This window comes from Coregonus clupeaformis, unplaced genomic scaffold (genome assembly GCF_020615455.1).
Source record: "Coregonus clupeaformis isolate EN_2021a unplaced genomic scaffold, ASM2061545v1 scaf0145, whole genome shotgun sequence".
NCBI classification, from domain to species: domain Eukaryota; kingdom Metazoa; phylum Chordata; class Actinopteri; order Salmoniformes; family Salmonidae; genus Coregonus; species Coregonus clupeaformis.
In genome coordinates, this window is record NW_025533600.1 from 632,820 (window position 1) to 660,581 (window position 27,762).

At 42.7% G+C, this 27,762-nt stretch overlaps 1 protein-coding gene and 1 non-coding gene across 3 annotated transcripts; one reads left to right on the plus strand and one right to left on the minus strand.

Moving 5' to 3' along the window:
* The first annotated feature begins 861 nt into the window (after window positions 1-861).
* Window positions 862-22,300, plus strand: LOC121557116 (putative short-chain dehydrogenase/reductase family 42E member 2). 2 transcript variants are annotated; one of them, XM_041870993.2, is made up of 11 exons: window positions 862-2,305; window positions 3,160-3,255; window positions 3,860-3,917; window positions 4,522-4,640; window positions 5,878-5,953; window positions 8,868-8,950; window positions 9,587-9,724; window positions 10,004-10,069; window positions 10,164-10,227; window positions 10,447-10,520; window positions 21,296-22,300. In XM_041870993.2, exons 1-11 carry the CDS (start codon window positions 1,838-1,840, stop codon window positions 21,536-21,538), a joined length of 1,485 nt encoding a protein of 494 aa, XP_041726927.1. In that variant the 5' UTR covers window positions 862-1,837; the 3' UTR covers window positions 21,539-22,300. The 2 variants fall into 2 exon arrangements, with proteins under 2 accessions (XP_041726927.1, XP_041726928.1); XM_041870994.2 differs by lacking the exon at window positions 10,447-10,520.
* A 1,880-nt stretch (window positions 22,301-24,180) lies between these two features.
* Window positions 24,181-24,262, minus strand: trnal-uag. The gene has a single exon. It is a non-coding gene; the product is annotated as a tRNA-Leu (tRNA).
* Between the last annotated feature and the right edge of the window lie 3,500 nt (window positions 24,263-27,762).

Consider the following 27,762-nt stretch of genomic DNA (forward strand, 5'->3'; position numbering starts at 1 on the left):
ATCGTGAGATTTTGAGTGAAAACCTCCTTCCTTCAGCAAGGGCATTGAAGATGAAACGTGGCTGGGTCTTTCAGCATGACAATGATCCCAAACACACCGCCCGGGCAACGAAGGAGTGGCTTCGTAAGAAGCATTTCAAAGGTCCTGGAGTGGCCTAGCCAGTCTCCAGATCTCAACCCCATAGAAAATCTTTGGAGGGGAGTTGAAAGTCTGTGTTACCCAGCGACAGCCCCAAAACATCACTGCTCTAGAGGAGATCTGCATGGAGGAATGGGCCAAAATACCAGCAACAGTGTGTGAAAACCTTGTGAAGACTTACAGAAAACGTTTGACCTGTGTCATTGCCAACAAATGGTATATAACAAAGTATTGAGAAACTTTTGTTATTGACCAAATACTTATTTTCCACCATAATTTGCAAATAAATTCATTAAAAATCCTACAATGTGATTTTCTGGAGAAAAAAAATCTAATTTTGTCTGTCATAGTTGACGTATACCTATGATGAAAATTACAGGCCTCTCTCATCTTTTTAAGTGGGAGAACTTGCACAATTGGTGGCTGACTAAACACTTTTCCCCCCACTGTATATAGCCTCAAAACATAATCAAACTATAATGTTGATATCAGTCCTTGTATCCATAGCTCTGTCTCTGAATTTGAGAGTGGTTACATTTCTCCAGCCCCGACCCTCAGCTTTTTACCGAAACAGGAGCCGGGAACATCTTTGTTATTGTTTCAACTGCTGATTGCAGCTTTAAAGTGTTAACATTTCATCAAGAAGCAAGCAGCTGAGCCAGCAATTGCCCAAGGATGCTGGGAAGTTGGATGGGAGTTAGAGAGGTTTGAGAAGTGCAGGGTTGAGACAGGACTAGGGGAGGGGCGAGGTCTGAGGAGGAGGAATGACAAATAGATATTCTGTAGATTTGCTGATTTTGTACCTGTGCCGCGGTGAAACATGATTTTAGTCAGAGGCATGCGCGTTTCATCCAGACCCTACGGTAAGTCCCAGGTGAAGCCACAAGTGATTGTCAGGCGAAGGTTGTCAGCGAAGATCGCAGGGACCTGAGGGGTGTCAAAATAGAAAAAGGGGGGTATTTTAATGATATGTACTCAATGGACATAAGCAGGGATATGGCAGTACGTTGAAAGGGTAAGTAGTTTTTATTGACATAATTTACAATGGAAAGTAGTGTGGCAACCTGATCCGCGCATCACTGGGTAGGCCTATCTTTTGGTTTATTCATAAGGTTGATGGGATATTGTATGTTTATTTTAGGACCGTTGTAAAATATGCAATATAATTGCACAGAAAAAAAAACATTTACAATCTGCGCATTTTGGCTTTGCGTAAATGTTAGAAAACCATACTTTTAACGCAACTTTGTCGTAGGAAATCATCAGTGTAGTATAGTGGAGGATATAGTACCACGGAACTAGTATTCATGTGTATGTGACATTTAAGATAAAATAACTAGAGTTTGACATTCGAATACACAATGGCACATGGTGTCTGTCTGCATCTGTGATGTCTGCGCCGAGCGCAACAGTGCGTTTCCGCGAGGACTCATTGTACAGACTGACACATAGTCAAACTTGTTTTAGTCCTGTAGTTTACTCTATTGATTACACAGTCAAATGAATGAGTATTTCTTAGTTCATTTTTTAATAGTCTGGTCATGTAAATTAATTGGCAAAGAAAATGCTATCAGTTATAGCCGATGAAGGTGGCTACCATGTATCTTATGGAGAATAGCTGTCATGATGAGGTATGATACCATTTGAACCCCCTGTCACTCACAGGGTTCTGAATTCATCTATCCCAAGAGGAGTCTGAATGGAGTTGTGTGGCCCCAGTATGAAGGACAACGGAGGCTCTCTGTGCCAGGTGGAGCAGCTGCCCTACACCTGTGTCCCCCTGCCCGACCCAGGCAGTGCTGGGTGCCGTATACAGGCCAATGGACACCTCCTCAACCACCACCTCAACCATCAGCTCCAGTCCTTGGTGAGCCGACCAGCCCCCGACCTAACCTCGACCCCAACTCCAGCCACCCGACACAGGGCCAACGGGGTGGTGGGTTCCCGGTGCAGAAGCCCAGAGTGTGCAGCCTCCCGCCTGGATGAAGTGAATGATCAGGCCTTGAGAGGGGCAGTGTCGGGGGCAGGCAGGGTGCTGGTGACCGGGGGAGCAGGGTATTTCGGGTTGAGGCTGGGGAGTGCTCTGGCCAGCCAGGGAGTGTCTGTGGTGCTGCTGGACCTTCACAAGCCACCGTGGGATACTCCAGACGGCACTGTCTTCCATCAGGTAGGTAGACTAGACACACTAGTCGCTTCGGGGCAAATCCTAACTTTCAACTTTCAAATGTTTACTTAGTATCCCACTGTCATCAATGCATGACAAGTAAACATTTTACTTAAGTGGAAATTAAGATTCACCCCGGGAATGGTGTTGGGGTACGCAACTCCAGTCCTGGATTTTGCAGGGTTTTGTTGCTTTCCTTTTGTTTTCAATCATTGTACCTAAATGATTACTAGCTTGAAATTCCCCCACTTGGTTTGTTAAGATCTTAATTGAAAAAGTAAAGAGAGAGAACACTGTATGTTATCAGGGGGATACATTGAAATTCAAGTGTCTTTAGTGTAGTATTTTTCCTCATAAACCCCAGGGTAGACAGGGCTAATAAGGTTGGGTATACTTGGTTCAGGTATAAAGACACAGGTAAGTGATCTCGTTAAGGGTGCCAGGTGTTGACTAGGACAGAAGGGGGTGGGGCTCTGATTCAGGTTTCAGGTGCAGCCTTCATGGCACTTTACCTTAATTGTACTTACTAATCATTGCCTAATTTATGGACATACCATGTATTATATGTTCAAGCTGTCATCTTACCCAACAAGATAGTTCACTGTGAAAAGAAGGCGGAGAGCTCCATAGCAGACTGGATGAATTGTGTCAAATGTTTTCTGACACTCATATCAGAGCCGCTCTTTCTAATATGAATAAAACAAAGGGTTGACTGTTTCTAACATGAGACAGTTGAGTCCGATGGTTTATCATGCTGTTACATTACATACTGTATAACAGTGAAGTACAGTCATAGGGAAGAGGAATAAACACTGCATATTATTGTCTTTCATAGTACTGATTTTCTCCCCTTGCAGAGCGACATCCGGGACTATGATTCTCTGTATAAGATCTGTGAGGGGGTCGACTGTATATTCCACACCGCTTCCTATGGGATGTCAGGCCCAGAGCAGGTGAGTGCCTGAACAGATGGAGGGTAGAATTGAACCCTTCTCCTTTCTTTATTAATTTAGCTGACTGGGAATGTAAACAATTCAAAAACGATCACTCATAGTTGCTGGTCTCCCGTAACACTGTTCCAAGAATGAAGGATGTGGACCGCACACCAGACACATGTGCCATGAGAATGTACTTTTTTTGTCTTAAGTGCAACGACTTGAGTGGCGGGTGACAGAGATGGAATTGATGCCTGTCTATCTATTCCAGTGTAGGATAAATCATAACATATAGAATGCAGGCTTTGTTAGTGAAACTCATCTGTTCACATTGTAGTATCACCTGTGTCTCTAGTCCCTCTCTGGCTACACTGCCTGATACTGAGTCTCTCTCCCTCGCTCTGAAATATTTACAGTCAGCTAGGAGATAATTATGTAACTTAGAAAGCTTGTCTGGGTGTTTGGCTGGGTGGGTAAGGACAGGCCGAAGGTAGTGGTCATATAGCAGGAGATTTACTAACTTTTTGAAGTGACGTTATAAAGGGTGTCATTACACATTAGTTCCCACACATACAGTGTTAAAATGTTCTTTTAAAAAGTTATTCTGTTCTGTGTCTCACAGCTGAGGAAAGAGCAGGTGGAGTCGGTCAACGTCGGAGGGACGAACAACGTCATTAATGGTAACAAGCTCCCCGCCTTCCTCCCCTCCCTTCTCCCCTCCCTCCTCCCCTCCCTCCTCACCTCACTCTTCAACTATTGTACCACGGTGTGTCACACTCATCACTTTCCCCTCTCACACAGACAGGTAGATAATTCTTTAGATTAACAACACATTCTTTACATTACATACATTATTATCTTTGCACAACATACTGTATGTAACTGAATTTTATATAAGCCCAAGACGTTCTAGGAGGTGGGAAATGTTTGGCCCTCCTGCGCAATAATGTGTAAACATTTGGCCCCTATGATGAAATAGTGGAAGAGACCTGTTGAAGGGCTTCTAATGGGGTGCAGTGTAATGGTACAGCCATATATGAGTAGCCATATAATGCCTGCTAAATGTAGTTGGAGGTGGTGTAGAACAGTCTCTTTGTCCGAGACCTAAAGACTTGTATTAGCTCCCAGAGCTATTGACTAGGCTTGAGCTCAGTGGGCTAATAGGCTTTTAAGTCATGCCGATGACCCAGGTTTAGAAAATTCAATGGTGTTTTCAATCCAACGACTTCAAAATGAAACGACTTGGCCCAATGATAACCATGTCTGTGTGTGTGCTGGTTTCAGTGTGTGTGGAGAAGGGTATCACCAGGCTGGTCTACACCAGTACGATCAACGTGACGTTTGCTGGCAAACCCATAGAGGAGGGCGACGAGGACTCATTGCCCTGTGTGCCCCTGGACATGGTGAGTAAGAACAGGATGTCCCCATGAGGAGCAGCTTTACTGTAGCCTGGGTAAACCAGACTGAATGCTAGTGAGTGCAGTATTCTGTCTGCTTTACCCAGGCTAGCTTTGCTGTGTCTGTTTAGAATAATTGTTTGCTCTGAAAACTAAACTTACTGCGCATATAGAATGTATGATCTTTTTTCATAGTTGACTTTTCATATTAATGTGGTACTATTGGGTAAAGGACTGGGCACCTTTGCAATGTGATGTTTTACAGTAAGCCTTGAGATTGAAGCTGACATGGTGTACATGACATCCAAAACCAGGATAATAAAGGAAGCTCATGAATGTAATCTTCCACCAGAGCTGCTCCTTCCAGCTTACTTGGCTTTGCATGACTGTAGAAGGCCCTCATGAATAGAGTTACACAGTTTAGGATAGCTTAGAGGCTCAAAGCCTGTCAACCTGAGACTGGCATGGTGTGTGTGAGAGAGAGTAAGTGTGTGTGGTGTGTACAGTATGGGTGTCACGCATCTGACATGCATCTACAGTGGGGAAAAAAAGTATTTAGTCAGCCTCCAATTGTGCAAGTTCTCCCACTTAAAAATATGAGAGAGGCCTGTAATTTTCATCATAGGTACACGTCAAGAGGAGAACTTGCACAATTGGTGGCTGACTAAATACTTTTTTCCCCCACTGTATCTTGCAACCCCTTCTGAAGGACATACAGGTAACTGCCCAAATAAAGGAAACACCAACATAAAAATGTCTTAATTAATAGGGCGTTGGGCCATCAATAGCTGCCAGAACAGCTTCAATGCGCCTTGGAATAGATTCTACAAGTGTCTGGAACTCTATTGGAGGGATGCGACACCATTCTTCCATATTTTGGTGTTTTGTTGATGGTGGTGGAAAACGCTTGCCTGATGACTCAAACTGAATTCTTCCTCTGCTCTATCATTCGCTACATACTTCAGTCTGAGACTGCCATCAAAAACAACTCTGTATTTTTATACATGACCCTAAGCATGATGTTAATAGCTTAATTAACTCAGGAACCACACCTGTATGGAAGCACCTGCTTTCAATATACTTTGTAAAACTAATTTACTCGAGTGTTTCCTTTATTCTGACAGTTACATGTACTTTCCTCAGCCGCAGCAGTAACAATGAATAAGTCCTCTGATAGCTCTCTTAGGAAATAATAGAAAACATGTATTGATATAAATGGATATGATGCGTTCTCCTGTCCCAGCACATAGACCACTACTCCAGGACCAAATCTATCTCTGACCAGATGGTCCTAACAGCCAATGGACGCTCACTCAAAGGTAGGAGAGACCCTAGAAATAGAATAAAGATATGCAGTATTGGATCTATTAATATAATTATATTTCTATGGGAGAGACACTGTGACGTTGTCTGGCATGGTCTTGAGGTGATAGGATGGGGGTTACTTATAGCATCAAGACGTCCATCATATCCTCAAATGGAAATGGAGTGTTCAGTTCATTGACATTGTCTTATGGTTCTCAGTGTGTATGAATGGATGCTGTGTGTATCCACAGCCAAACTGTTTGTGTGTGCATGTGTGTGCATGTGTGTGTGTGTGTGACTGAGGTTGGCATGGAAACCAAGCTTTCTATGTGCGTGCAACCTAATCCAACTGGACCTGCTGACACCAGTTAAATTTAGAGCTGGAAAGCCCAATGCCACTTGAGACTGGAGAGCAGTGTTCACCCGACACTGTTTTGTCTCAAACACACACATAGGGATGTACTTACACACACAGACAAACACAGCTAGTAGCAGCAGTACAAGACATGCACTACAGACATGCATCACAGACACACGTCACGTATAGTACCAGTCAAAAGTTTGGACACACCTACTCATTCAAGGGTTTTTATTTATTTTTACAATTTTTTACATTGTAGAATAATAGTGAAGACATCAAAACTATGAAATAACATATATGGAATCATGTAGTTACCAAAAAAGTGTTAAACAAATCAAAATATATTTTATATTTGAGATTCTTAAAATAGTCACCCTTTGCCTTGATGACAGCTTTGCACACTCTTGGCATTCTCTCAACCAGCTTCACCTTGAAGGAGTTCAGTCTTGAAGGAGTTCCCACATATGCTGAGCATTTGTTGGCTGCTTTTCCTTCACTCTGCCGTCAGACTCATTCCAAACCATCTCAATTGGGTTGAGGTCGGGGGATTGTGGAGGCCAGGTCATCTGATGCAGCACTCCATCACTCTCCTTCTTGGTAAAATAGCCCTTACACTGCCTGGAGGTGTGTTGGGTCATTGTCCTGTTGAAAAACAAATGATAGTCCCACTAAGCCCAAACCAAATGGGATGGCGTATCGCTGCAGAATGCTGTGGTAGCCATGCTGGTTAAGTGTGCCTTGAATTCTAAATAAATCACAGACAGTGTCACCAGCAAAGCACCCCCACACCATAACACCTCCTCCTCCGTGCTTTAAGGTGGGAAATACACATGTGGAGATCATCCGTTCACCCACACTGCGTCTCACAAAGACATGGCAGTTTGAACCAAAAATCTCAAATTTGGACTCCAGACCAAAGGACACATTTCCACTGGCCTAATGTCCATTGCTCGTGTTTCTTGGCCCAAGAAACTGGTCTCTTCTTCTTATTGGTTTGCTTTAGTAGTGGTTTCTTTGCAGCAATTCAACCATGAAGGCCTGATTCACACAGTCGCCTCTGAACAGTTGATGTTGAGATGTGTATGTTACATGAACTCTGTGACGCATTTATTTGGGCTGCAATTTCTGAGGCTGGTAACTCTAATGAACTTATCCACTGCAGCAGAGGTAACTCTGGGTCTTCCATTCCTGTGGCGGTCCTCATGAGAGCCAGTTTCATCATAGCGCTTGATGGTTTTTGCGACTGCATTTGAAGACACTTTCAAAGTTCTTGAATTGTTCCAAAATTGACTGACCTTCATGTCTTAAAGTAATGATGGACTGTCGTTTCTCTTTGCTTATTTGAGCTGTTCTTGCCATAATATGGACTTGGTCTTTTACCAAATAGGGCTATGTTCTGTATACCACCCCTACCTTGTCACAACACAACTGATTGGCTCAAACACATTAAGATGGAAGTAAATTCCACAAATTAACTTTTAACAAGGCACACCTGTTAATTGAAATGCATTCCAGGTGACTACCTCATGAAGCTGATTAAGATAATGCCAAGAGTGTGCAAAGCTGTCATCAAGGCAAAGGGTGGCTATTTGAAGAATCTCAAATATAATATTTGTTTAACACTTTTTTGGTTACTACATGATTCCATATGTGTTATTTCATAATTTTGATGTCTTCACTATTATTCTACAATGTAGAAAATAGTAAAAATATAGAAAAAGGTGTGTCCAAACTTTTGACTGGTAGTGTACATACTTACTGTAAAACTGACAGTCAGAATCACAGGAGACATTGACACACACACACACACACACACACACACACACACACACACACACACACACACACACACACACACACACACACACACACACACACACACATTGTATCCATTAACGTAAACCCATGTACAGTTCATCTCTCTCAAAGGTGTGTAGGAATGATCTTACTACATTAGTGTGATTCCAGTGATTTTTAGAGCTGTTCTATGTGCGCTATTTTTATGCTTCCTGTTCTTAAGTTTAGTTTTTGCATCTTTTACTTTGGTCAAACAGCTGAAACAACAATATTTTTGGTTATGGAAATTATATTTCACAGCGGTTTAGATGGTACAATGATTCTCTACACTATACTATCTTATTTGGTCACATAAACTGAAATTAGGCAAACTATTTGAATTTTAGCAACCAGGAAATGGCAGAGTGGATTTCTGCATAGTGCAACATTAAATTAAGCTAGGAGCATGGCGCTATGTCATTATATACCCTACTGGACCATTCATGCATTTATTAAGAGGGGATGTAGACGAAATATATTAACACTGGAAGCTTGGTTCAGGTTGAAGCAAAGGTTAACATATTATATATGTTGATGAGCTATTACTACTACCTACATACAGTATTACAATAACCTACATACATTTGCACAGTACACTACCTTGCAGTGACATGGAATTTACATTTCTACACTCAATTACAAGTAATTACACAGTGGAGTAACTCATTTGTAACAAACTTTCAGTTTTGCCAAAAAGAAATCATTATTCAATGCCATTCTCTCCTGTAAAGGTGGGGGTCTCTTGCGGACCTGTGTCCTGAGACCCTCAGGCATCTACGGGCCAGAAGAGAGACGACACCTACACAGGGTTATGGTGAGTGTCCGTCCACCTAACTACCACATAGAATCACAATGAAAATAACTGACATAGCCCTACATTCCACCTGATTTGTCACTTTCCATTCAAGATAGCGGCACCATAGAGATAAATATCTGTGTACTATTTAATTGTGGGTGGCACAATAAAATGACAGCCCAGTCTCATTGCCCTTCTATTGGGTATAGAGGTTCTCTGCCAGTACATTGTTAGGGTTTAGATCCTTGGCTGGCAGAATGTGTACCTGGTGAGGATATATTATTAATGGATCATCTTAAGGTATCCTGTTTCACCCCTCTCTCTCTCCCCTGGGGAGAATGAAGGGAAGCTGGGCTGGGTAGAACAGGGCTGGGATGCTGCGGTTCTCGGTTCACTATGGGGCAAGCTGCTTAGAGGCTCTTTAATCTTTCTTCCCCTAATACAGTTTACCTCTCCCCTCACTCACTGTCAGACCATTGTACACACACAAACCCATGCATGCCCTGACACACGTACACAACCACAAACACACTCATATGAGAACAGACATACTCTCAGCACAACAATACAGTCTAACCTGAATTCAGTCAGATTATCCCGCCCCCACCCTCCGTCTCTCTCTCTCTCTCCACTTCTCCTTCTCTCTCTCCCCAGGTGAATGTGGAGCGGCGGTTGTTCAGTTTCAGCTTTGGGAACCGCCAGGCCAAGATGAACTGGGTCCATGTGGACAACCTGGTGTTGGCCCACGTACTGGCTGCCGAAAGCCTCACACCCAAGAGGAACTGTGTGGCTGTGAGTTTACTACTACTCACCATCTCCATCGGAGCACTAAAGGAAGACTTTACAAAGGACTGTTATTACATGATCTATAATTTGATTTATACTATAGACCACTTCTTTGTTCTACCTTCAGTTGGCATTTGTACACATTGTACATATTTAGGCCTGTGTGTGTGTGTTTGGGGGGAGGGTGTGTGTGTGTTTGGGGTAGAGGGTGTGTGTGTGTGTGTGTTTTGGAGGGGATGGGAGAGGGTGTGTGTATACATAGTAATATCAACCTTTCTCCCCCAGAGTGGACAGGCCTACTTCATCAATGACGGGGAATCTGTCAACCTGTTTGAATGGTTAACACCACTGGTGAGTAACTCTATATATTCTTTGGGTGATTAACACATATAGTTTATCTTGTCTTGGTCTTTGATATCCTCTCTGTCTTTCCCCTCCTCTCTAGTTTGAGAAGCTGGGGTACAGCCGACCGTTGATACACCTGCCTGTCTCACTGGTCTATACAGCAGGTAGGAGACACAAACGGGCACGCATGCACACACACACACGCAAGCACACAAGTACCCACACTGCTGTAACAGTACGCTGATCATGCCCAACACCAGCCACACTCTGTCAGGATACACACCAGTTTCATACTTGTCAAACTGTTGTAATAGTACGCTGCTCATAGCTCAGACTTGCCACACTGCTGTCTTCCTTCCTCATCCAAGGTGTGTATTTCACAGCCATTCTGATGGAATGTTTACACCTGGCTCTGAGGCCAATAGTGGAGATCCCTCTGCTCTTCACCAGAAATGAGGTAAGCATGCTGGAATACCCAGTGGGGAAAAAAAGTATTTAGTCAGCCACCAATTGTGCAAGTTCTCCCACTTAAAAAGATGAGAGAGGCCTGTAATTTTCATCATAGGTACACGTCAACTATGACAGACAAAATGAAGAAAAAAAATCCTAAAAATCACATTGTAGGATTTTTAATGAATTTATTTGCAAATTATGGTGGAAAATAAGTATTTGGTCAATAACAAAAGTTTCTCAATACTTTGTTATATACCCTTTGTTGGCAATGACACAGGTCAAACATTTTCTGTAAGTCTTCACAAGGTTTTCACACACTGTTGCTGGTATTTTGGCCCATTCCTCCATGCAGATCTCCTCTAGAGCAGTGATGTTTTGGGGCTGTTGCTGGGCAACACAGACTTTCAACTCCCTCCAAAGATTTTCTATGGGGTTGAGATCTGGAGACTGGCTAGGCCACTCCAGGACATTTAAATGCTTCTTACGAAGCCACTCCTTCGTTGCCCGGGCGGTGTGTTTGGGATCATTGTCATGCTGAAAGACCCAGCCACGTTTCATCTTCAATGCCCTTGCTGATGGAAGGAGGTTTTCACAAAAAATCTCACAATACATGGCCCCATTCATTCTTTCCTTTACACGGATCAGTCGTCCTGGTCCCTTTGCAGAAAAACATCCCCAAAGCATGATGTTTCCACCCCCATGCTTCACAGTAGGTATGGTGTTCTTTGGATGCAACTCAGCATTCTTTGTCCTCCAAACACGACGAGTTGAGTTTTTACCAAAAAGTTATATTTTGGTTTCATCTGACCATATGACATTCTCCCAATCCTCTTCTGGATCATCCAAATGCACTCTAGCAAACTTCAGACGGGCCTGGACATGTACTGGCTTAAGCAGGGGGACACGTCTTGCACTGCAGGATTTGAGTCCCTGGCGGCGAAGTGTGTTACTGATGGTAGGCTTTGTTACTTTGGTCCCAGCTCTCTGCAGGTCATTCACTAGGTCCCCCCGTGTGGTTCTGGGATTTTTGCTCACCGTTCTTGTGATCATATTGACCCCATGGGGTGAGATCTTGCGTGGAGCCCCAGATCGAGGGAGATTATCAGTGGTCTTGTATGTCTTCCATTTCCTAATAATTGCTCCCACAGTTGATTTCTTCAAACCAAGCTGCTTACCTATTGCAGATTCAGTCTTCCCAGCCTGGTGCAGGTCTACAATTTTGTTTCTGGTGTCCTTTGACAGCTCTTTGGTCTTGGCCATAGTGGAGTTTGGAGTGTGACTGTTTGAGGTTGTGGACAGGTGTCTTTTATACTGATAACAAGTTCAAACAGGTGCCATTAATACAGGTAACAAGTGGAGGACAGAGGAGCCTCTTAAAGAAGAAGTTACAGGTCTGTGAGAGCCAGAAATCTTGCTTGTTTGTAGGTGACCAAATACTTATTTTCCACCATAATTTGCAAATAAATTCATTAAAAATCCTACAATGTGATTTTCTGGAAAAGAAATTCTCAATTTGTCTGTCATAGTTGACGTGTACCTATGATGAAAATTACAGGCCTCTCTCATCGTTTTAAGTGTGAGAACTTGCACAATTGGTGGCTGACTAAATACTTTTTTTCCCCACTGTATCTACAGTACCTATCTACAACTTACCTACGTATCTACTGTACCTACAGTGAGGGAAAAAAGTATTTGATCCCCTGCTGATTTTGTACGTTTGCCCACTGACAAAGACATGATCAGTCTATCATTTTAATGGTAGGTTTATTTGAACAGTGAGAGACAGAATAACAACAAAAAAATCCAGAAAAACGCATGTCAAAAATGTTATAAATTGATTTGCATTTTAATGAGGGAAATAAGTATTTGACCCCTCTGCAAAACATGACAGTACTTGGTGGAAAAACCCTTGTTGGCAATCACAGAGGTCAGACATTTCTTGTAGTTGGCCACCAGGTTTGCACACATCTCAGGAGGGATTTTGTTCCACTCCTCTTTGCAGATCTTCTCCAAGTCATTAAGGTTTCGAGGCTGACGTTTGGCAACTCGAACCTTCAGCTCCCTCCACAGATTTTCTATGCGATTAAGGTCAGGAGACTGGCTAGGCCACTCCAGGACCTTAATGTGCTTCTTCTTGAGCCACTCCTTTGTTGCCTTGGCCGTGTGTTTTGGGTCATTGTCATGCTGGAATACCCATCCACGACCCATTTTCAATGCCCTGGCTGAGGGAAGGAGGTTCTCACCCAAGATTTGACGGTACATGGCCCCGTCCATCGTCCCTTTGATGCGGTGAAGTTGTCCTGTCCCCTTAGCAGAAAAACACCCCCAAAGCATAATGTTTCCACCTCCATGTTTGACGGTGGGGATGGTGTTCTTGGGGTCATAGGCAGCATTCCTCCTCCTCCAAACACGGCGAGTTGAGTTGATGCCAAAGAGCTCGATTTTGGTCTCATCTGACCACAACACTTTCACCCAGTTCTCCTCTGAATCATTCAGATGTTCATTGGCAAACTTCAGACAGGCCTGTATATGTGCTTTCTTGAGCAGGGGGACCTTGCGGGCGCTGCAGGATTTCAGTCCTTCACGGCGTATTGTGTTACCAATTGTTTTCTTAGTGACTATGGTCCCAGCTGCCTTGAGATCATTGACAAGATCCTCCCGTGTAGTTCTGGGCTGATTCCTCAACGTTCTCATGATCATTGCAACTCCACGAGGTGAGATCTTGCATGGAGCCCCAGGCCGAGGGAGATTGACAGTTCTTTTGTGTTTCTTCCATTTGTGAATAATCGCACCAACTGTTGTCACCTTCTCACCAAGCTGCTTGGCGATGGTCTTGTAGCCCATTCCAGCCTTGTGTAGGTCTACAATCTTGACCCTGACATCCTTGGAGAGCTCTTTGGTCTTGGCCTACCTACCTACTTACCTACCTACCTTCATAGCACTTTCTACACCTAACCCCTCTTCCCTCTTCCCATTTTAACTCCTCCTTTCTACACTTTCTTCTTCTTTCCTCCTTTCTCCTAAGCTGTTTTACATTGCAGCCAAGCACTGATGTGAGGACCAACCTTCCTCACCACACTTGCAAGAAAACGTTGTTGAGAAATATGCCATGTTTTCCAGTGTTGCATATATTCAGTGTATTCATTAAGTGTAACAGTCTAAGAGTCTCTTTCCTGTCACATGCTCGATACAAAGAGCAAACACACGGAAGGGAGAACATTTTGAATTTTCCCAAGCATTTACTTAGACCTTTCACTCTGTTTGAGTTCTAAAGTTCTGAAGTGTTGCATTCTGGGTCATGGTGACATGTCTCAGTCAGTGTCAGAACCCCACTGGGCCACGGTGGCAGGGTCTTCCACAAAATGAGTGCCTTTGATATTTTAAGTAGAAATTGTGCACAAATTGGAAATCCTTTTATATTAAATGAAGTGCCCTTTAATATAGACCACATGGAAAATTCAATACATTTGTATATGAATAAAGACTTGCTAAAGTGCTACAATTCTGCATTTGGACATGTCCCTCTGTACATCCTCTGTGTCTTCTAGGAATATTTTAACACACATTTATCCAAGTTTTCACCATCATTGTAAAGCCCTAGTTATTTTGTTGCTTTGACAAAGTCATTTCTGAAGATTATTATTTATTCATGTGATTAGTGATCCATTTTAAGGTAAAATAAATCCTAACCCTCATTTTAAGGTCAACCCTGTTACGTGAACTGCACTTTCGATTTAATATGGTGAAACAATTCATTTTTAAAAAACTTTTTAAAAATAAACATTGAACATCTAATAGTCAAATCATAGTGTAAAATCAGGTGAGCTGGTTCTATTCTTTTTGGCCATTTTCTAGTGTTTTGCGGTGGAACACTGAGCGGGTTGAGCATGAACACGTCAACCTTGTTACCCATAGATAGACAGGCTAGAAATGTTTTAATAATAAATAAATACATTGTGAAGCTTGCATTCAATTGCCCCTCCCTGTTGCACACAACAAGCATCCATTCCCCCTGTCACAAGTCGTCAACCCTGTTACTTTATTTAGCGCTTAATAGGCACTTACTATAGTCATTTTTTTATTGAACCTCTTGAGATGGGAAACATGTTTTTTAAGTTGAACATGTGCTCTTTATGACAGAATGAAATCTGGTGAAATACAGTCGTGGTCAAAAGTTTTGAGAATGACACAAATACTAATTTTCACAAAGTCTGCTGTCTCAGTTTTGATGATGGCAATTTGCATATACTCCAGAATGTCATGAAGAGTGATCAGATGAATTGCAATTAATTGCAAAGTCCCTCTGTGCCATGAAAATTAACTTAATCCCCAAAAAACATTTCCACTGCATTTCAGCCCTGCCACAAAAGGACCAGCTGCCATGACGTCAGTGATTCTCTCGTTAACACAGGTGAGAGTGTTGACGAGGACAAGGCTGGAGATCACTCTGTCATGCTGATTGAGTTAGAATAACAGACTGGAAGCTTTAAAAGGAGGGTGGTGCTTGAAATCATTGTTCTTCCTCTGTTAGCCATGGTTACCTGCAAGGAAACACGTGCCGTCATCATTGCTTTGCACAAAAAGGGCTTCACAGGCAAGGATATTGCTGCTAGTAAGATTGCACCTAAATCAACCATTTATCGGATCATCAACAACTGCGGGATCGGGGCACCACCAGTGCAGAGCTTGCTCAGGAATGGCAGCAGGCAGGTGTGAGTGCATCTGCACGCACAGTGAGGCGAAGACTTTTGGAGGATGGCCTGGTGTCAAGAAGGGCAGCAAATAAGCCACTTCTCTCCAGGAAAAACATCAGGGACAGACTGATATTCTGCAAAATGTACAGGGATTGGACTGCTGAGGACTGGGGTAAAGTAATTTTCTCTGATGAATCCCCTTTCCGATTGTTTGGGGCATCCGGAAAACACCTTGACAAGACAAGACAAGGTGAGCGCTACCATCAGTCCTGTGTCATGCCAACAGTAAAGCATCCTGAGACCATTCATGTGGGGGTTGCTTCTCAGCCAAGGGAGTGGGCTCACTCACAATTTTGCCTAAGAACACAGCCATGAATAAAGAATGGTACCAACACATCCTCCGAGAGCAACTTCTCCCAACCATCCAAGAACAGTTTGGTGACGACCAATGCCTTTTCCAGCATGATGGAGCACCTTGCCATAAGGCAAAAGTGATAACTAAGTGGCTCTGGGAACAAAACATCTAAATTTTGGGTCCATGGCCAGGAAACTCCCCAGACCTTAATCCCATTGAGAACTTGTGGTCGATCCTCAAGAGGCGGGTGGACAAACAAAAACCCACAAATTCTGACAAACCAAACTTCAAGCATTGATTATGCAAGAATGGGCTGCCATCAGTCAGGATCTGGCCCAGAAGTTAATTGACAGCATGCCAGGGCGGATTGCAGAGATCTTGAAAAAGAAGGGTCAACACTGCAAATATTGACTCTTTGCATAAACTTAATGTAATTGTCAATAAAAGCCTTTGACACTTATGAATGCTTGTAATTATACTTCAGTATACCATAGTAACATCTGACAAAAATATCTCATAACACTGAAGCAGCGAACTTTGTGAAGACCAATACTTGTGTCATTCTCATAACATTTGACCACGACTGTATATATATATTTACATTACTCAAAACGCACCTAATTGGTGGAATGACCCAGCACACAGACAGTGTTGTGTGTGTGTGTGTGTGTGTGTGTGTGCGTGCGTGCATGTTTGGGTTAAGGGGGGCTTGGGTTACTAGATCCTTCATTAGATTCTTGTTTAAGTCTCACGGAGGCCCCCTTCAGCCAGATCTGCAGACAGATTTCATTAGGGGAAGTATTTTCCAGGCGCACCGACCCCCCTTCCTTCCTGATCCAATCTCTTATACATACTGTATATTATGGATCAGGGTTATTCAAAATGAGACATTTAATGAATTCACAGCTTTAGGCATTGGTAGATGGAGGGGGGATGCTTCTTTACACCATTTGCCAGGAGAGGTACTGATGAGACCATTGAGATGCAGTCAGGAGAGGAACTGACGAGACCATTGAGATGCATTCAGGAAAGGAATTGACGAGACCATTGAGATGCAGTCAGGAAAGGAACTGACAAGACCATTGCGATGCAGTTGGAAAAAGTCAATCTGTTACTGCAAACAGCAATAACTGCCAAAAATGTATGGGCACCTTTATTTCTCTATGTGTGCTTAATGCTAGGTCAACTTGTTCTTCTCTGATTAACCCATTGTCTGAATGAAAGGTAGGAGTAACTGATTATCCAAAGTCACAGCTAATACAGTCCTATTGCGTTGCAATTCAAAAAGCACCCTCCTTCTACCCTTGTTCCGTGTAGCTCAGTTGGTATAGCATGGTACTTGCAATGCCAGCGCAAAACAAGTACTTTTATTTGAGTATTTGAATGGTTATTTGTAAAAAACCAAATAGTCAACCAAATTGTATTTTAAAGGATTTTCAAATACTTCTTTCAAATACCTGGGTTAAACGCATGGGAGTGTATTTGAGTCAGTGTATTTTAATTTTTGTATACTTTCCAAGTGTACACTGAGTGTACAAAACATTAGGAACACCTGCTCTTTCCATGACATAGACTGACCAGGGGAATCCAGGTGAAAACTATGATCTCTTATTGATGTCACAATCAGTGTTGATGAAGGAGATAGGTTAAAGAAGGATTTTAAAGCCTTGAGATAATTGAGACGTATTGTGTATGTATGCCGTTCAGAGGGTGAATGGGCAAGACAAAAGATTTGTGCCTTTGAACGGGGTGGGTATGGTAGTAGGTGCCAGCCGCACCGATTTAAGTGTGTCAAGAACTGCAACGCTGTTGGGTTTTTCACGCTCAATAGTTTCCCGTGTGTACCAAGAATGGTCCACCACCCAAAGGAAATCCAGCCAACTTGACACAACTGTGGGAAGCATTGGAGTCAATATGGGCCAGCATTCCTGTGGAACGCTTTTGACACCTTGTAGTCCATGCCCCGATGAATTGAGGCTGTTCTGAGGGTAAAAGGGCAATAATTAGGAAGGTGTTCCTAATGTTTTATACAATGTTTTATTTTCAAATACATTAAAATGTTAAATTACTTGTCTTTTCAAATAAAATACATCTGAATACTTACTTCGAATGTATGTGAAAGTAACTGAGATAGTTGAAATAGTATTTGAACCCAGGTCTGATGCCACACATCTCAGGCCTTTCAAGGTCTATAAAAGGAGGTAGAAATGAAGGTAGGAGATATGTTTTTGGAATGGAAAGCAGCCATGTATGGAGAAGGTGACTGATGGCAGTAGTATTGCATACATGCTGCCCTGGCACTGAGGAGGGCCCGAGGAGCTGTTTGTAGTAGGAGCTGCTATCTGTCGTTCCCAGGAAGGCATTACTTCATGAATGTGTGATGAGACAGAAACCAAAGCCGTGCCCACATGGCTGCTGGTCCAGGAGCTGCTTCAGTCAGACATTCTGGCGGCTGCCACCGGGAGATCGATAATTGTCCTGTGAATAAAATAGTGGCCTGCTGTGTGTATTTCTCTTGGAAGGGTGGGATGGAGTAGGGAGAAGTTGCCCCCTAATCACTGATCCAGGGTCAGACATTATTTTCCTCCACCTAGGATTGTCTGTGACTTACGGTAAGGTAATTTGATCCTAGATCTGTGGAAGATCAACACTGGGGACACAGGAACTGACCTCAGTGCAGGCTCAATTCCAACTGGCTCCCTTGCTTTAGGGTTATCTCCTAACCTGAAACATTACTGGACAACATCACTACTCTGCTCAACGGTCCTGTTGCTGGACTAACAAGAGACAGCAGTCAGTGGTCCGTCAGAGACAGACAGGTGTACAGAGAGACATACATGCTAAGTCTCTAAAGGGTAAATCCATTTGAATTCAATCATTTTTTGACAGCATTCCTTTTGTTTTTATCAAAACTTTCCATAAGTTTGCCCACGGAAGAAGTGGTCAGAAAGTGACTTTTTATACCTGAATACCAAAACATTCAAGAGATACACTACATGACCAAAAGTAACATTGAAACATTGCTGTGGGGACTTGCTTCCATTCAGCCACAAGAGCATTAGTGAGGTCGGGTGCTGATGTTGGGCAATTAGGCCTTGCTCGCAGTCGGCGTTCCAATTCATCCCAAAGGTGTTCAATGGGGTTGAGGTCAGGGCTCTGTGCAGGCCAGTCAAGTTCTTCCACACCGATCTCGACAAACCATTTCTGTATGAACCTTGCTTTGTGCACGGGGGCATTGTCATGCTGAAATAGGAAAGGCCCCTCCCCAAACTGTTGCCACAAAGTTGGAAGCACAGAATCGTCTAGAATGTCATTGTATGCTGTAGCGTTAAGATTTCCCTTCACTGGAACTAAGGGGCCTAGCCCAAACCATGAAAAACAGCCCCAGACCATTATTCCTCCTCCACCTAACTTTACAGTTGTCACTATGCATTGGCAGCGTTCTTCTGGCATCCGCCAAACCCAGATTCGTCCTTTGGACTGCCAGATGGTGAAGCGTGATTCATCACTCCAAAGAATGCTTTTCCACTGCTCCAGAGTCCAATAGCGGCGAGCTTTACACCACTCCAGCCGACACTTGGCATTGCGCATGGTGATCTTAGGCTTGTGTGCAGCTGCTCGGCCATGGAAACCCATTTCATGAAGTTCCCGACGAATAGTTATTGTGCTGACGTTGCTTCCAGAGGCAGTTTGAACTCGATAGTGAGTGTTGCAACCGAGGACAGACAATTTTTACGCGCTACACACTTCAGCACTTGGCGGTCCCGTTCTGTGAGCTTGTGTGGCCTACCACTTCGCGGCTGAGCCGTTGTTGTTCCTAGACGTTTCCATTTCACACTAACAGTATTTACAGTTGACCAGGGCAGCTCTAGCAGGGCAGAAATTTGACGAACTGACTTATTGGAAAGGTGGCATCCTGTGACGGTGCCACGTTGAAAGTCACTGAGCTCTTCAGTAAGGCCATTCTACTGCCAATGTTTGTCTATGGAGATTGCAAGGCTGTGTGCTCGATTTTATACACCTGTCAGCAATGGGTGTGGCTGAAATAGCCGAATCCACTAATTTGAAGGGGTGTCCACATACTTTTGTATATATAGTGTAAAAGTGCTCAAAGTTTGATCCTTTTGCATACCCCACCATACCATGAGACATCCATGTCTTCATCACTGGAAAAGATAAACGGTTGATATAGTTTTTAATCAAAACAAATACTTTTTTCATATTTGCAGATGTTGTAGCTTAGACCCTATTTTACATCATTTAAGGTTTTTGTCTTGTGCCCACCATCAGTTAAGACACAATATACTCTTGAATAAAAAGGTGGGTGTCATTTCAATCATAGAAATATAATTCATAGAATGGACCTATCCCTTCAGATAGAATTCATAGAATGGACCTATCCCTTCAGACCACTGCAATTGATCTGGTACACCATTGAAATGTCAATTTAATTGAAATTTTAACTTCTTATTAATACCACAAAGATGGCAGCTGGTCCACCCGCCATTGAATGTCAATTTAAATGGTAATGTCTATTCTATTATCTATATTTCTATGATTTCAATATGTTTCCTATGGAGGATTGACAGTATAATTTAAAACAACACATATTCCCATCCAAGTCAACATTCTCTTATGTCTGGACCTCCAACCATCTTTGTGGTACCATTTGAAAATTGAAATCTATCAGCCAAAACATGACACCCACCCTGTATTCACGAGCATGTGTCTCAACCAACAGTGGGCACAACACAAAAACCTCAGATTATGTAAAATAGGGTCTAAGCCACAACATATGCAAATGTTAAAATAATTGAAGTTTACGCATTCTTAGACAATTGACGTTAATGGTTAAAAAGTACAATCTTTATTAAAAAACATTTTTTCAATAAATTATTAAATAGTTTGAAACCCTGTTCATAAGCTTTTAAATTATATCAATCTCAACCATTTATATTTTCCAGTGATGAAGACATGGATGTCTCATGGTATGGTGGGCTATGCAAAAGGGGTCAACTTTGAGCACTTTCATATATTTTGACATTCAGGTTACAAAAAGTCCCTTTCTGAGCACTTCTACAATGGGCAAATATGTATGGAAGGTTTCATTCACATCAAAAGGGGTGCTGTCAAAAAGTGATTTAATTCAAATGGATTTTCCCCAAAGAGACAATAGTATATTTGCTGAATCTCTGTTACACGTTACACTGAGCCACCGGGTTTGTCTGAGAGCTTCTGTCACTACAGGTATTTTCCATGCAGACATCGTATCCTCCGTGCGGTAAGGGGATATAGGGACCAGAGAGACATCCGTCACACAGGAGGCGGCAGGATGTTGGTAAACTGAGGTTATTCAAATCCATTAGCATGGAGTCTAACCCCCTTGAAGCTCCAGTGCTCCTAACCTGCCTCCCAGGCAGTACTGAGCACTATGCCCATCTCAGTACACCCTGATTGGGCATGAGTGGAGGAGTGCTGTTGAGTTTCTTAAGCTGCCTTCTTGGCAAGGAGGTGGGGGCTAGAGACAGGGGCACAGTACAGACCACTAACACTCTTCTCCTAAACAGCTTGTATAACTCTATTTCCTTTAACTGGGTGTTGGGTGGCAGTCTGTTTCTGCTTTAACCAACAGGTCATTGTCTTAACAACCAAGACAGTTAACTTTGTTGAATGCAGAAACAGTCAGGTACCTGGCTACCATTTCCCTGAATCTTCTCTCCATCCTCCCAGGTGAGGAACATTGCAGTGAGCCACACCTTCAAGATCGAGAAGGCCCGTCGAGACCTGGGCTACTGCCCCAGACGCTACAGCCTGAGGGACTCAGTGGACCAGTACATACGGTCCCGACCATCCCGCTCCAGGCCCTCCCTCCTAGGCCCCTCTCGGACTGTTCCCCTGCTCCTGGTCCTTCTGCTGGTTTTGGGGTTCAGCCTGGCTGTCCTCCTGCTTTGCTCCTGTCTCTGGGAACACTAGGCAGCTACTGTGGCTAAAACTCAAATAACAGCCCACTAAGACCCAGCCTAAATCTTAACACAGCTAATACACTCACTAATACGTTTCATTTGTTATCCGCCTTTCTCGGGTACCTATGGTCTTGGCCTTACGCCAAGCTAAAAGCAATGATAGAAAGCATGCATAGTGCACATCCAGATACACATAGAAGACCACATTAATATACCACATACGGTTGACCTAATGCTAGCAACTCCGTCCTTCTATAATGTTTGTCATGGTATATCATGTTATAGTACAGTTAACTAGGGCTGTAGATGGATGATGATAAAATGTGTAGTATGTAGAATATGTTGAAATAATATGGTGCTTTGTTCAAACTCTATTGCCTTCCATAGGGTGGAGTGTATCATATATCTGGGGTTATTTTCTTGAGAAAGAGGTTCTTATATTGAACCAGAGAATCATAATGTGAATACAGGACAGTGCTTTAATATGGTCATAAACCTATTGACCATTCCTTAAACGTATTTTGATTTTTTAAGTAGTTTTGTTTAGGTGTGTGTAGGTGTACGTCATACCAGACTCCCAAAGTATTAGGCTACTACATGGTATGACTTTCTGTGAAATTAGGAATTAAACATTTTGTTGGACTGAAGTGAAAACTGAAGTTTTAGTAAAAATAATTCATCTTTGCATTGATTGATATATGCACTACCAGTCAAAGGTTTGGACACACCTACTCATTACAAATTTTTTATGTTGTAGAATAATAGTGAAGACATCAAAACTATGAAATAACACCTATGGAATCAAATAGTAACCAAAAAAGTGTTACACAAATCAAAATAAATGTTATATTTGAGATTCTTTAAATAGCCACCCTTTAAAAAAAAGATATATATATAAACATGTTGATTGTCATTCATAATAATGCATGCTTCCCTCCTCATCTACTTTGGTGAGGGATTTGTTGTGATTCACATTTAGTCTGTAGGATTTAATCAACCAGTCATAGTCATTTTATAAGCTTTTGGAAAAAAGAGAAAGCCTTTCCATGTTGAATGCCAATTACTATTTTGTATCAAGAATCGTTTTTATGTTTATGGTGTGTATCTGATAAATATTTAATTGCTCCCAGTGCTCTTCCATTTTTCTTCAATTCAAATATTGCAATATGATAAACCAGTTATTAAATAATATGTTTTGCTGAATGACATGAACGGAATAAAGCCTTACTAAACACAACTGTTTGTCGTTTTTGTGACAATGGGACAGAAAGTCATAAAATCTGATTTTAAACCTAACCCTAACCTTCAGGAAACAGCAGAGGTTGCACCCCCCATCCACATCGACGGGACCGCAGTGGAGAAGGTAGAAAGCTTCAAGTTCCTTGGCGTACACGTCACTGACAAACTGAAATGGTCCACCCACGCAGACAGTGTGGTGAAGAAGGCGCAACAGAGCCTCTTCAACCTCAGGAGGCTGAAGAAATTTGGCTTGTCACCTAAAACCCTCACAAACTTTTACAGATGCACAATTGAGAGCATCCTGTCGGGCTGTGTCACCGCCTGGTACGGCAACTGCACCGCCCGCAACCGCAGGGCTCTCCAGAGGGTGGTGCGGTCTGCCGAATGCATTACTGGGGGCAAACTACCCACCCTCCAAGACACCTACAGCACCCGATGTCACAGGAAGGCCAAAAAGATCATCAAGGACATCAACCACCCGTGCCACTGCGTGTTCACCCCGCTATCATCCAGAAGGCGAGGTCAGTACAGGTGCATCAAAGCTGGGACCGAGAGAATGAAAAACAGCTTCTATCTAAAGGCCATCAGACTGTTAAATAGCCATCACTTGCACATTAGAGGCTGCTGCTGCCTATTGAAATCACTGGCCACTTTAAGAAATGGAACACTAGTCACTTTAATAATGTTTACATATCTTGCACTACTCATCTCATATGTATATACTGTATTCTATTCTATAATATTCTACTGTATCTTAGTCCATGCCGCTCTGTCATTGCTTGTCCATATATGTAAATATTCTTAAATTCCATTCCTTACTAGATTTGTGTGTATTGGGTATATGTTGTGAAATTGTTAGATATTACTTGTTAGATATTACTGCACTGTTGGCGCAAGAAGCACAAGCATTTCGCTACACCCGCAATAACATCTGCTAAACACGTGTATGTGACAAATATAATTTGATTTGATTTGATTTGAACCCTTACCGTAACCACACTGCTAAACCTAATGCCTAACCCTAACGCCTAACGCCTAACCCTAATCTTAAATTAATATAGCCAATATTGACTTTGCAGCTGGCCTATACAATGGGACATCGTTCTGCCTCCAGAAAAAAGACTCATGACAATAAACGACAAGATGCGTTAACCTGTTTCAAATGCCAGGCTGTACTATGATACATGCGCCACATTGGGGAGCAACTCATACAGCAACACCATAAAAGGTTGCAGTTGAAATTACGTCAAGGTCAAGTGGTCTATAATGTACGTTTTGCCAGTACGTACATTATATGAAAAATGTATGCACTCACTAACTGTAAGTCGCTCTGGATAAGAGTGTCTGCTAAATGACTAAAATGTAAATGTATTTCTCAAAATGAATGCAAGGCAAGGTTTTAAAAAAACGTACTGGCAGCGGTGGGATTCGAACCCACGCCATCGAAATGACTGGAGCCTAAATCCAGCGCCTTAGACCACTCGGCCACGCTACCTTAACGAGCACTTAAGAAAATTCATGGCCTATACATTTTCTTTTTTGCGACAGCGTGTTATGTGTTTAGGGAACTTTGATACATTTCATGCAATATTAAGTGATATTCAAGTATCATGAAATCTATATAAAATATTCGACAAATTAATTAACGTATTGTAATGACCAGCCTTTTCTGTGTACCTTTCTGAAAGCAATACTACGCTTCCCAAAGAAGTATCATACTGAGAGAGGAGGAAGTGCTCTGTCAAGAGGAAGCAGATGAGCCCTGTTTCGCCCTCATCCGCATGGAGGCGCCGGAGAAGTCCGCCATGGGGGCGAATCGTTTCAGTTGTTTTGCAAGCGGGCAGTTGTTTTGCAAGCCGGGAGTCTGAGGAGAAAATCGAGGGAAACCCGGGCAGCGCAGATGTGACTGCTTTCCCTGTCAGGCGCGAGCAGTCTTGCACCCACACAGATTGAGGGGGAGCGTTCTGAGGAGGACAGTGTTTTCCCGACCCCTATCTTTGTGGACAGTCCTCCCGCTGGGGACCACCGTTTCCCAGACAGGCCTCCTAAGGAGGAACTGTACTTAAAGTGAGTCTGGAAATAATGTCTGTTAAGTTGCGTCAATTCAAATCTGGTATTAGGAACAAAAGAGGTCAATACACGTCTTCTAAAATAGACTAGTATTTTAATTAATGCAAACCACTTCAATGGTAAATATGATGTTCGTATATACAGGTCCACTGAAATACCACACAGGGCACTGTGGGGATCTAGATGTGATGACTAGCTTAGAAAGAATGCATTAATGATTAAACATAAAGGGTTTGTACTGTACTGATATAAATTGTTTCACATAACAAGCTGTGATTTATGTGAGGAACGTTAGGGGGTAGGATGAGATAAGACTTGTATTTCTCACAGACACATACACACTGCCTCTTTGTTAAACCATCATACTCAAGGATGTGTACTGCAAAAAGTGCTGACTTTCTGGATAAGTTGCAAAACAACTAGACACCTGGCAACAGTGGAGCGCCAAGGGGCTGGGACCAGCCTGTGCGCCAACGGATTGGCTGAGTAAGTCTAAACCACGCTCAGTCTCTACCCTGATAGGCCCAGCAAGGAGCGGGAACTATCACTGTCAGGTAAATGTAAATGTAAAGAACAGCCTGTAACAATGGATCAGTTCTCTGTCTGCCCTGCGTGGTATTTCAATGAGCCCGTATACGAACCATCATACTTATCATACATACATTTAGCATATAATACATTTAGCTTGGATTGAATATCTCTTGATTATGTTTTCTCTTATTCCAATACCAGATTTGAATTACGCTATTTCTAACAGCACTCAGAGAACTAAGCCATTGTTATGAGTTCTTCTTAAAATACTCTGACAGAGATAGTTCCCGCTCCCTGCTGGCCAATCAGAGTAGAGACTGAGCGTGGTTTACACTTACTCAGCCTATCCGTTGGCGCACAGGCTGGTCCCAGCCCCTTGGCGCTCCACTGTTGCACACTGTTGCCAGGCATAAGTTGTTATCATCACACCCTGTAGAGTCAGCACCTTTTTGCAGTACACATGTCCTTGAGTATGATGGTTTAACAAAGCGGAAGTGTGTATGTGTCTGTGAGAAATACAAGTCTTATCTCATCCTACCCCCTAACGTTCCTCACATGAATCACAGCTTGTTATGTGAAACAATTTATATCAGTACAGTACAAACCTTTTATGTTTAATCATTAATGCATTCTTTCTAAGCTAGTCATCACATCTAGATCCCCACAATCCCCCTTTTCACACCCACTGGGTGTGAACCCAAAATAAGAAAACACAGGGTGTCACTCATTAAAATACAATACAAACAAAAAGAATCACACTTTTATTAATAGGCAATAATGATAATAAAAAGGCCTTCAGTCCTTCCATCTACACCCAACTGTACTAGATTGGCTACCAGCCACCCAGGAACTTCAAACCTTCACATAAGGAAAGACAAACATTCACAATGGTTAACTTGATTAATAAAGCATAAAACACAGGATTAATAGAACACAAAACACAAGATTACTAAAACATAAAACACAAACAGGGAAGTAAATTTTGGCCCCCTTTAGACACCCTCTAGGGTGTCACTCCACGAAGCCTGGTAGGTCATATCCGTCATTCCTTAGGTCGGAGTCCGGGATTGGGCCGTATCTCACCATCTGTTGGGAAACCGCCTACTCCATCTCCTTTCTCACCAACCCTCGGACACAGGGAATAAGACAACATCCACAAAGAACAAGTATACCCATAGAAGCTATAACTTCACCCAGAATAGTTACAACAATAGTTTTCCATTTACCAAATATGTTATCAAACCAACCGTTTAGGGAGCTATCAATACCAGAGTTCTCAGCCAGTTCGTTCGCCAGCATGGTGAGTCCCTGAAGCGCTTTGGTCATGGACCCGTCCGGTGCTGTATTGTTGGAGATGAAAGTACAGCACATAGATCCAAACAGAACACAAACTCCACCCCGCTCAGGCAAAAGCATATCTAAAGCTATTCTATTCTGCCATGCCAATAAGCTAGTTGCCACTGTCTGCTCAGCCAATCCCTTTATTGCATCACGAGTGTGGTTTATAAATCTTTGCTGGTTATAGTAAATATAATTTATCCAATCTACGTTTTTATTAATTGTTGACCACCAGAAAATACTTGATTCAAACCCAGCTGCGATCTGATTCCTAGCTTTGAATTCTTCTGGAACCCCTCGAGGTACTCCTATCCCATCAATATATATCCTTTCATCAAAGGATCCCGGGAGGAGGTCCCACTTTCTACGTGACAACTCACCAGTCTCTGACACGTTTGATTGTTTGCGTATGTAGGTGAGTTCACAATCTGTTATCACCACACAAACATCAGATGTCAGCACAGGCCTGGTTTTGGTTCCTAAAATCCTCTGGATGCAACAAAGAGGAGAGATTAGTCATGGTCTCTTTAGTTGTGACATTCTCTGTGTGGGAGCAGGAGCTAAGATGCCCTACCCGGTATCCTATCTTATTAGTCCTAGAAAAACAATAATAAGAATCCCCTGAGACTTCAAATGGAGGCAACCTAGGTCGGGGTGACTTTGTTATCGGGGGATACAGATAGTGCAAGTTACTACAAGACTCCTTCACCACATTCCCAGGTGGCTTGAACAATTTAATCATGGAGGATAAACCTGACGGAGAGTTAAAAGCCTGTCAAGGGGAACGGAGTAGTTGTTAACCTTGGTTTGGCTGTCCCACAGGCATAACAGTCCTCTTTAGACATAGTTCTTGCCGTATACTAAATCCATTTCAACCACAGGTTAAGATCTCTATACCCCGTCTCCACCTGTACTACTTCCTTCAGGTCTATAGTTTGCACTATCTTCACCACAGCCCCGGTCTCACTACCTCCCTCAGAGAGGTTTACTCTATAGGGTGCCCCAGTTGAAGAGGATATCTCACTTGTTCAGGTCTGTAACCTGTTTTAGCGTAAT

Excerpts from the sequence above, each read along its gene's own strand:
- LOC121557116 (XM_041870993.2), top strand. The coding sequence starts at position 1,838 with ATGGAGTTGTGTGGCCCCAGTATGAAGGACAACGGAGGCTCTCTGTGC. Across the intron at positions 3,918-4,521 it reads GACGAACAACGTCATTAATG|TGTGTGTGGAGAAGGGTATC; the intron begins GTAACAAGCTCC and ends TGCTGGTTTCAG. Across the intron at positions 10,070-10,163 it reads TTGAATGGTTAACACCACTG|TTTGAGAAGCTGGGGTACAG; the intron begins GTGAGTAACTCT and ends CCTCCTCTCTAG.